This window comes from Onychostoma macrolepis, chromosome 25 (assembly GCF_012432095.1).
Source record: "Onychostoma macrolepis isolate SWU-2019 chromosome 25, ASM1243209v1, whole genome shotgun sequence".
NCBI classification, from domain to species: domain Eukaryota; kingdom Metazoa; phylum Chordata; class Actinopteri; order Cypriniformes; family Cyprinidae; genus Onychostoma; species Onychostoma macrolepis.
Genome location: NC_081179.1, coordinates 20,945,834 through 20,956,502, shown reverse-complemented (window position 1 = coordinate 20,956,502; position 10,669 = coordinate 20,945,834). Strand labels below are relative to the sequence as shown.

At 32.3% G+C, this 10,669-nt stretch overlaps 1 protein-coding gene across 2 annotated transcripts; it reads right to left on the bottom strand.

Annotated features, from left to right (window-relative positions):
- Positions 1 to 8,180: 8,180 nt before the first annotated feature.
- Positions 8,181 to 10,242, bottom strand: urahb (urate (5-hydroxyiso-) hydrolase b). 2 transcript variants are annotated; one of them, XM_058766338.1, is made up of 5 exons: positions 10,173 to 10,242; positions 9,950 to 10,012; positions 9,555 to 9,711; positions 8,600 to 8,735; positions 8,181 to 8,494 (listed from the first exon to the last, which is right to left on the bottom strand). In XM_058766338.1, the coding sequence occupies exons 3-5, from the start codon at positions 9,692 to 9,694 to the stop codon at positions 8,405 to 8,407; spliced, it is 366 nt and encodes a 121-aa protein (XP_058622321.1). In that variant the 5' UTR covers positions 9,695 to 9,711; positions 9,950 to 10,012; positions 10,173 to 10,242; the 3' UTR covers positions 8,181 to 8,404. The 2 variants fall into 2 exon arrangements, with proteins under 2 accessions (XP_058622321.1, XP_058622322.1); XM_058766339.1 differs by having other exon boundaries at positions 9,555 to 9,696; positions 10,173 to 10,240.
- Between the last annotated feature and the right edge of the window lie 427 nt (positions 10,243 to 10,669).

Below are 10,669 nucleotides of genomic sequence, written 5' to 3'. Positions count from 1 at the left end.
TATTATATTTTTAGACATGATTAGACAGATGAATTAAAAGATTATAATTAATGTTAGACCCATATTTATTAATTATCATTTATATTAATCATTAATATATACATAGTAAATAATCATATGTCGTATACAATTTGACATTTTAAAAAGTAAAAAAAAAAAGCTTAATTATTTAGATAAAAATGGGACAAATAATTACATAATAATGTAGTCCTAATTTAAGCAAATGAATAAAATAAATAAACAATTAAAGATAATTTCATCCAGGTAACAGCTGCAGAACTTTCAAAAAAAGACTAATAATAATAAAAAATAATGAAATTTAAAATAACAATATTAATGTGTTCTGTTGCAAATTTACATCCTTGAGCATGTTTTCTCATGGTTTATTGTTGATCTATGAGTTCCTCACTGATTATTTGTCCTTGTTTTTATTTTGTTTTGCCTCGCTGAAGCTCAACCCTAGATGTCAGTCTTTAAGATTCGCAAGTATAGTCACTTTATTTAGAGATTGTATAAAGAAGTGGCTGGTCTGTTTTTGATGTAAAAATTACAGTTTAGATTACAGATGTAAAGGGCTGTATATGTATGTTTGTATAAACCCACCAAGGACTCAAGCCTTGCACAATTATTATTTTTATCATTTTTTTTTAATCATTTTATCTTGTTTTTATCTTATTTTTACCCATTCATAAATTGAAGATTACGTGCCCACCATTAACTCTTACCCCACCATTTTCCGGCTTTCTGTGTTTTCATTGGTGTGCGGTAGAAGGCGCTATTACACATCTTCTGATAGAGAACTAAAGCAGAAACAAGTGATCATGCATGTAAGCAGATGCATATGTAAAATAACGTGATCACCAAGCATTAAACAGCATATAAATCAAAACTGTTAGTGAATGAGATGTCGATCCAGGAAGTGATTTAGGACTGTGAAGCTTTGAGGGTGTTGATGGAGGCAATCGACTCCATCCTCCTGTATGTTTTGATCATGAATCTGAATCCGATTCAGGCGTAGTCTTTGACAAAAACAATTTTCGCAGCTTTTTGTGTAAAATGTTTCTTCTTTATGACACTTAACCACATACAAGTGCTGATAAAATGAATGCATGAAGCTGCAATAAAAAGTTTTTGTTTTTCTTTTGACTTTTTTCACGCACTGGTATATTCTGTGGGACATGAGAATTTTGTGAAAATGATGGCTAGCAACTTTTATTGATTTTTTTCTTAATGCTGGTGGGAAAAAAGATTTCAAATAGTTTTACTGCTACCATCCACCCAACAGTAATACAAACAGTAACAGATTTTTTTTAATATATAGATCCCTTCTGTTTCTCCGATTCGTCTCAGCACCACAACATTTGGAGCATTCATTCCTTAAGTATGACAATTTTGCCATTCTATTCAAATAATTCCACACAGAACAATATAAACTTAACAATGAAGATGACTAAGAAAAATCGCGGATCTTGGCCACTTGGTGGCGCTATAAGAGGGGAAAACATAAAAATGGCTATAACTGCGCAACTATTTGTGATATCAACATGAAAATCGGTGTGCACAGTCTTGGTCCATAGTGACACAAGTGTCTACAAGAACATTTGTGTATCTCAAGAAAGCATGGCCGCCATTGGCCGATGAAATTTGAGCACCTGTTAGACAAGGTTAACGGAGGTCGATCGGAACGAAACTCGGTGGCCCTGTTCGACTCACAGCCCTAAAGGTCTGAGAGAAATCTGAAAAAAATTGTCCACTGGGGGGCTGATATCTCATTTTTCAAGCGTGTAAACGATTGTACGTTGCGCTGTTTTTTGCACATATGGACTATATTCATATCATATGAAAGAACTCCTCATTCCAGACAACTCTGCATCTAGAACCACTGCTGTTAATCAAATCACTTGTTAAATGATTAAGAAGATGTAAAAAAAGAAAGAAAAAAAACTACTTTTGTGAACTAGTCTTAGGTTTTTTGCTCAATCTGGAAAAAATACATTGCAGTACAATTCTCTAGACTCTCTAGGAGGTCAATAATTATCAAAAAATGTTGAAATTTACCCTGTGGGAAACTATAATGAGGTTGTTTAGAAAAGGGGCCTGTCCAAATTTACCCTAAAGGAAAACTCAAAACTTCATGAAACCTGGTGAGCATATGTGACAGGTGATTCTAAACAAGCATGCAAAGTTTAAAGGAGATCGGACCACAGGTGGCGCTATAGCAGTTAAAAAGGATTCAGAAACACTGTATTTCTGTGGTAAATGACCTCAACTTGCAGAAAATGTTCATACTTTCACGTGTATGCTTAATCTTCCCATAGTACAATCAATCCCCTGATTCTGAACAACTTTGCCTGTATACCACTGCTGTCAATCAAATTGTTCCTTAAATATTTTACATTAATTAAAAAAAACTACTTTTGCAAACTCCTCCAATCTGACCCTAGGTGGTGCTATAACAGGCATAAAAGTTAATAAACTTCATATTTCTATATTAAATTACATGCAGTTGCCAAAAATTATCTTTTTAATCATTGATTTAGCTGGTCACAGCCTTGTTAACACATTGTCTCTTTCCTTATTTGCTTAAATGCCTTAAGTGTTTGAACCTAGATAATTGCTATTTATTTGTTTATTTATTTATTTTATTTATTTATTTTTTGACAAAGATAACAGTTAAAATGCCATGTGATTTTATTTAGGTACATAACAGCAAAGACTATAGAGTACCTTAAATACTTTAATGCCTTAAAGAGACTTTGAAAATGTAGATCAATAAACTTCAGACATTTTCATATTCTTGGTCCTTGTTGTCTTATTGAGCATCAATGAAAGTTTTCAGCCTTTTTATAATCATTGCATATAATTCCTTGAATTGTTATGTCGAAGTGTCAAAGCTGAATCTGAACATATTGTCCCTGTTGGGAAGAGTTAAGTTTCTTAGTGAGCAGATTCACTGCTCAGGACAAACAAGAGTCTTTGATCATTAAGGAAGTAACACAATACTAACAACCAAGGATATGTAAACATTTGTGCAGACTCATTTGTGTAAATTCAATTATTGTCTTATAGAATATATTTAAATAACCAATGTGCCAGTATTGAAGTATATGTGACTGAGGATAAGCTGGCATTAGCTTTCACCCTTGAGAAGTGAGTGTGTCGTGTGATAATGATCAGTTAAAACTAATTGTATATTCTCTTGAATAGAATTCAATTGAGTATGAAAGAAAACAACGCAAAAACTTTGTAAACCCTCAAGTTGAGGTTCTCAAAGTAAGCTCACATTTCCATGATTGTGATATTTTATAAATACTGTCAGTATAGCATTTTATGATATATGAGTGGTTTATATCATTTAGAGAGACCAGTAATCATTCAGTTCGGAGAAAACACCTCATATTAAGACCACTGAGGGAAAATATACTCAATAACAACTCAAATGCATCTGCCTCTTCAAAAATCATGTTTTAAAATTTGCATAAATACATGGGTCAATATTTGATAACTGCATTCATTTGTTTCTTATAGTTTATAAATGTATTCCTGTATGCAAAGAGTGGAAGGTTAGAGAATTCTGTTATAATTCTGTCTTGTCTAGTCTGTTGTGTATTTTGGAGACAGCTCTACTCTCAGTCGGATCCATCATACTCTGTAGCCAATAAGATGCCAACTTGCCATTCAACCAATCATAACGCTCTGAGAGTGTAGCAGGGACTTGAGAATGGCTTTGTGCACCTTTTGCACAATATGACTTTTTCTTTGCACCCCGCATTTTGGCAAGGGGTATAAATGACAAGGTGACCAAACGAAAAGGTTGCTTACTTTTCAAGACATGAATCCTTTTGACAAAATACACCAGGAAATGACTCTGTTTAAACCACTCTGATCTGCTTTTGATTTTGGTCATATAATGTTATTAAACTATATGATACTTTTAGCCTTTTATGAGCAGATAATCCCTGCACACTGTTAAAAAAAAAAAAAATAGTTGGGCAAACTTAAAAGTTTAAGGCAACCAGCTTCAGCAGATTTTTGAGTATTCTCAACTTCTTGTTTTAAGTTTATACAACAAAAAGTTGAGAAATTTCCTAAAAAATAAGTTGAGAAAACTCAAAAATCTGCTGAAGCTGGTTGCCTTAAACTTTTAAGTTGGCTCAACTTTTTTTTCTTTTTCTTTTTTTTTAACAGTGCACCTACTTAGCATTTTAACATTGTTTATTGTTATGGAAGTACCTCAAATTGCATGAGAATCACATGCAATGATTCTTCACAGTAAAAACTGGTTATTTACAGTTTTAGGAAAAGAGTTTAAGTTTAAGAGTGTCAGTTTGATGAAAGTTTGGGGGCTCCAACCCCTGCCCTTTTTCAAAATTATTCAAAAGTGCCCCTCTCAGATAAATAGCAATGATATTGTAGTCAATAAATCAAAATGCATTTGAATTATAATTAACATGACAACGTGTACAAAATGGTAACTAATCACTCAAAAGTCGGAAAATTCCTGTTTATTTTATCTGTCAATCTGAGGCGTTGCTATGGGTTGCGTGCATTTTGCTTGATGACTGATATTCCAGTTTGTTCGGAAACCTAGGGCCTGTACCATGAAGCCAGTTTAGCTGGTTAGCCAGGTAAGTTTCAGTTTAGTTTGCACCAACTCTGGGTTTTAGGTACCATGAACATAGTAACTTACGCTAACCTGCTCTGGGGCAGGTTATGTTCTGGTTTAGAGATCTCAAACTAAAATTTGACCAATCAGCTTCAAGCAAAGTGACACGTCTCTGACGCAATAAAGCCACTCCTCCAGTTTCTCTTCCTCCAAATTAAAGGACGCTACATAGTAAAACATTTTCAAATATAAAATCATCAGATTTTTAGAGATGATTATTTTTTATAATTATTTTATATTATTTATATAATTATTATACCCTTAATCCGTTACACAAGCTAATTTAATTTAATAGTAATTATTAAGCTTTTATTTAAAATCAATGTAAACATAGATAATAAGCAATATAAATAAGTTTTAGAATCAATAGCTTTAAGCATGACTACATATGAGCTTAGATTTTTAAAGTGTTTTTATACCGATAAATATTATCAACTCTATAAACTAACTTTACAACATTTGCCTGCACTTATATGGTAAGATGTTTTCTTTAAGTTTTCCTCTTTCAAGGATAGATCGTTTCATGACCGTGCTGTGTAAATGTGTTTAAATTCTTCATATTGTTCAATCTTAGCACTAACTCTCTCTCAAGAAGTGAATCACAGTTTTAAGGCATGTGATTGGCTGCTCATTACTGATGTCACACTTTCATGTGTACGCACTTCATTAACTCAGGATCAAGCCTGAGTTGACAGAGAAAGTTGATGATCAGCATCATGGTACCAACAAAGCCGGATTGGACTGGTTTGGTTTTGTCAACTCAAAACTAATCCTGTAACCCTGAGTTTGTTCAGCAATAGGCTTTCAAGCCATATATGGTTCTTTCAGTGAGTGAGTCGACGGAAGGAAAAAAATAAACCAAACAATATTTTAAACTTTTTTTTAATAAATAATAAAAGCTATTTAATTAAAAATCCATATATTATATTTTTAGAATATTACATAATTCATTGAAAGGACTTTATCATGTTACCATTTTTGATAATTATGCAGAATTATATTGCGAAATATTATTACAATGTAAAAGAATGTTTATCTATTTTAATATACTTTAAAATATAATTTATTCCTGTGATCAAAGCTGAATTTTCAGCATCATTACTCCAGTCTTCAGTGCATGATCCTTCAGAAATCACTCTAATATGCTGATTTATTATCGATATTTATTTAGTTATTTATTTATTTTATTTTTTATAAAAAAAATTTGGAACCCGTGATACTTTTTTGGGGTTCATTGATAAATAAAAAATGAAAAAGAACAGCATTTATTCAAAATAGAGATGTTTTCTAACAATATAAATTTTTACTATCATTGTTTCTATCAATTTAGCAAATCTTTGCTGAATGAAAACTAAAGCTTTTCAACGTATATTGACACAAAAGTTATATTTTAAATAAATGCTGTTCTTATTTAACTTTTTATTCATCAAAGAATCCTGAAAAAAGTATCACAGGTTTCCAACATTGATAATAAATCAGAATTGCATAAAATGTATTTTAAAATATATTAAATATTTTATCAAATAAATGCAGGTTTGATGACCATAAGTGACTTGCAAAAATATAAAATGTTAATGTATCCAAACTTTTGACCTATAATTTTTTAAAAACATTTTATGCATTATCCCTATTTTACATTTGAGCCCCTGCCCGATGAACTCTCCGCACATCCCTGCTCTTAAGAATAGTCTTAAGCTTTGACTTAAGTGTCAAAAAATTCTTAGTAAAAGGTAGGACTTTTCTAAGAGTAGGAGCCTTTTATAAAGAAGCTAAAAGCAACTTTCAGTAAAGTATCTTAAGTGTTGACTAAGGACTACAATGATTTCAACACAAAATGGCTGACCTCGACCTCTGAATCAGCCAATAGTGAGCCTGCTCATGTGAAGTCACAGCAGCACAACACCAATAAAATCATTTAATTAAGACACTGAAATATTTTAATATTTAAATGTATTTTTTTTACATTGTGCAAAATTATCACAAATTATTATTGATTCTTCATTTTCTATTGGTGCGTCTCCTCGTTTACAGTTTGGCTTGTTTTTGCCATATGGTTTGCAGTTGCCAATAGCAGTTGGCAACACTGGTCGGTGTTTTTTTGTCCTTTGCATTTTAAAGGTTTAAGTGAAATGTGGGGTCATAAAACATTAAAAAAAAAATTCCACACATCACTTTTGGCCACTGTTGTGTTTTGTGGGGTTAATCTTACAATATGCAAGACCCTGCTTACAGTGTCATCACCGGTGCATTGCTGGATTTTTTCCAATTTTCCAGCCAAAGAAGAATTTAATTACTTTCATTTGTTGAGTGGAAGAGGTTATTAAATTATTTTAAAAAAAGACACGTTGATCTTGAAAATTAAGTTTGTATGGTTTTATGGTAACACTTTACAATAAGGTTCATTAGTTAACATGAACTAATAATGAACTGCACTTATACAGCATTTATTAATCTTTATTAATGTTAATTTCAACATTTAATAATACATTATTAAAATCTTGTTAACATTAGTTAATGCACTGTGAGCTAACATGAACTAACAATGAACATCTGTATTTTTATTAACTAAAGTTAGCGAAGATTAGTAAATACAGTAACAAATGTATTGCTCATGGTTAGTTCATGTTAGTTAATACATTAACTAATGTTTAACTAATGAACCTTATTGTAAATTGTTACCGGTTTTATCAACTCCATATCATCATATAACTCCAATATGTCATATCTTCGCTGGAAAGTGTTTGTCTCTTCATCTTTGCTGCCGTCTTGTTACTCCTAACTAGGTTAGGAGACCTCTTCAGTTCTCTTAAATAATTTAGGAGCTGAGACCTTGTCTTAACACTTAGGAACCTTTATGAATAAAATTACGTAATTCTTAGAATTTTGACACACTTAGGACTAAAATTTTACTCTGAGCGGCTTATACATACGGCCCCTGATGTCAATTAACTTAATCAGTTGCTAGATGTTCTCCCAGCTGAATCTTTTCTAAATGTCTTGCTTTTTCAGCCCTTTGTTGCCACCGTGACAACTTTTTTGAGACCTGTAGCAGGCATCAAATTTGAAATGAGCTCATATAGTGGATAAAAGTGTAAAATGTCTCCGTTTAAACATTTGTTATGTTCTCTGTGTTCTATTGTGAATCAAATATTGGCTCATGTGATTTGAAAGTCTCTTAGTTTTCATTTTATTCAAATTTTAAAAAACGTCCCAACATTTCCAGAATCGGGTTGTAAGTTAGGAGACCTCTTCAGCTCTCTTAAATAATTTAAGAGCTGAGACCTAGTCTTAACACTTGGGAACCTTTATGAATCACTCTTATTCTTGAGTCTAGGAATAAGAGTAAAATTACGTCATTCTTAGAATTTTGACACACTTAGGACTAATATTTTACTCTGAGCGGCTTTATACATACGGCCCCTGTTGTGACCTAGTCTTTAAAAATTAATTAAGACTATTAGTAAATCCAAATCTTGACAAACATGCAGTTATATGAATGGAATTTTATTGTTAATTTTTTCAAATGTATTCTTTTTATTGTTAAGAACTGAATTGTCAATCATTCTAAAGAAAACAGCAACATGACAACATTCAGAAAATTGTGCCGGGGTGTTTAGGTTAAGGTGTTTAAAGCTGCTGCTTGAGGAGATTTCTTGAATCTCATCAGACTTACACATGAAACATATTTTTTAAGAATGTCTTGACAGTGTTCAGTGCTTCTGTTTCTTTGGCTGCTCACTAGCTCCCTCTGTAGGTGCTGTATGAGTATCTGCTGACCAGCAGTGGCACATGACAGCTCTGATCAGCATCGCTGATAGTGAAGACAATCTAAATGAAGAAGAAATAGAGTTTGGTGACATTCTCTGTCATGTCTAACTTTGAGACTATGTAAATACAATCTTTCTTACACCACTATTATTCTTTCAAACAAACCTCAACATATGGGTAAAAGCTGGACTTTCCCAAACTCTCCCAGTACTGGCCCGTCTCAAAGCGGATCTTGTACATTCCTGGAACGAAGCCATCGCTGGTTATTAGTCCTGGACAGCGTCCATCCTCATTAGTGTTCCTGAAATAATCAATGAATGACATTGTATTTAACATAACATATTTCCAGAGTTTTGATTATAAACCACTCAAAATTTGACCCAGACTTTGGACAGTAGGTAACAGTTTTCAGAAAAACGGGAATTACAATGGTAACGATAATTTACTTTTTTAAAATCATTGTTAAATGTATGACTATTCAGTGGATGTTTTAAATAATATCAAAAAGAATTTAAAAAAATGCATTTAGGTTTTCAGAAAAAAAAAAGTGCTGTCAAACGATTAATCGCGATTAATTGCATCCAAAATAAACATTTTTGTTTACATAATATATGTGTGTGTGTGCTGTGTATATGTATTATGTATATATAAATACACACACATGCATGTATATATTTAAGAAAAAAAGTTACGTTTATATATTAAATATTAAAGTGTCACTCAAAACAGTAAGTAAATTGTTTTATTTGCCTTGAAAGTAGCTGTAACTTAATAAAACCTAGTAAGTATAACAACTAAGTAAAGATTACTAAATATATATAAGTAAGGTAAACTATTGGATTTTACAGTGTATGTGTGTGTGCATTTATATATACATAATAAACAATACACAATACACACACATATATTATGTAAACAAAAACTTTTATTTTGGATGCGATAAATCGTTTGACAGCACTAAAAAATAATAATAATAAAATAAAATAAAATAAATCTCTCATTGGATGATAGTACCTGCTACAAACTTGCATCACTGGTTGAGCCAGTGTTACTGAGTCAGACTGGTCGAGATGTTCAGCATTCAAACATGACAAACTTTAATTAGTAACCATCCACTCACTCGGTAGTTATGAGGTTCCAGATGGCCATGCTGGGGTCCAGGCGGTGTAGACTGAGGGCCATTCTTGCCGCTGGGACCCCGTCTCCAGTGTTCAGCACGTGTGTAGTGATGGGACTGCCGCTTTTCACTGAAGAACCCATAGCTGTAAATTGTAAAGCTGTAAAGAGGTATCCAAAAAAAAAAAAAGTTGCCCCATCTGATTCTTTTAAGTCAGAAAGGATTAATTTACTAAAGAATTATTCAAAACCCCTCAAAAATAACACTACTCAATAATAAAATACAGACTCCTGACAACATTAAGATATGAGTGGGGATTTTAAACTTGTACAGTTAACACGAAATTTACCAGCTTCTAACTAAACTATTAAAAAGACAAGACAATATTAAGGTCTTACCTGTTATGAATTCCGTGTCATCTGGCTGTGTGCAGCTGTTTATATGAGCACGATCCAGACTCACTGTTTGATTAGTTTCAATGAGTTAATCAACAAAACAAACCGGCGTAAGCACACATGGTTAATATTTAAGCCAACAGCTCTTAAAACAGTTTTAGTATCACAAATGTTTAGAATATAAAGTACCACACAACAAAGAATACATCTGAATCTAGAGTCATACCTTAAAGTCCTTCACATGCAAGAAAGCAGGACAAACCGAGCTGAAATGCTGTTTGAGGGCAGATGGACTTTGACCTCTAGTAACTTGTTTGATTTGGTTCTTTACATGAGTGAAAAAACATAAGGATAATGATACACTAAGGTAACTTTTAGTCAGAATGACACAACAGGGCAAGTTTGAATCATATAGATCAATGGTTTTCAGACCCAGAGACCCCCGTTATTTAAAAAAAAAGGAGAAATAAAAAGAAAAGCAATGTTTTTTTTAAGAATATTAACTAATATCATTATTACATTATGTATTGCTTTACAGATCATTAGTCAACAAGTAGTTAATAGTTAAAATGTCATGAAAATAGAAGTTCAGTCATCTCCCCTAAAGTGCTGATTCAAAACCCTGATGATTGTTTAGATAATGACCTTTTTAACGCTTTTATTAAAATTCTGTCCTTAAAATTATATTTGGACAAAAAGCATTTGAGTCTCTATATCAACATA

Bases quoted from the DNA above. Each gene is read 5' to 3' on its own strand.
- urahb (XM_058766338.1), bottom strand. From the start codon at position 9,694: ATGGGTTCTTCAGTGAAAAGCGGCAGTCCCATCACTACACACGTGCTG. The intron at 8,736-9,554 runs GTGAGTGGATGG...TGATTATTTCAG, and splicing joins TGGAACCTCATAACTACCGA to GAACACTAATGAGGATGGAC. The intron at 8,495-8,599 runs GTTTGTTTGAAA...TTCTTCATTTAG, and splicing joins GCTTTTACCCATATGTTGAG to ATTGTCTTCACTATCAGCGA.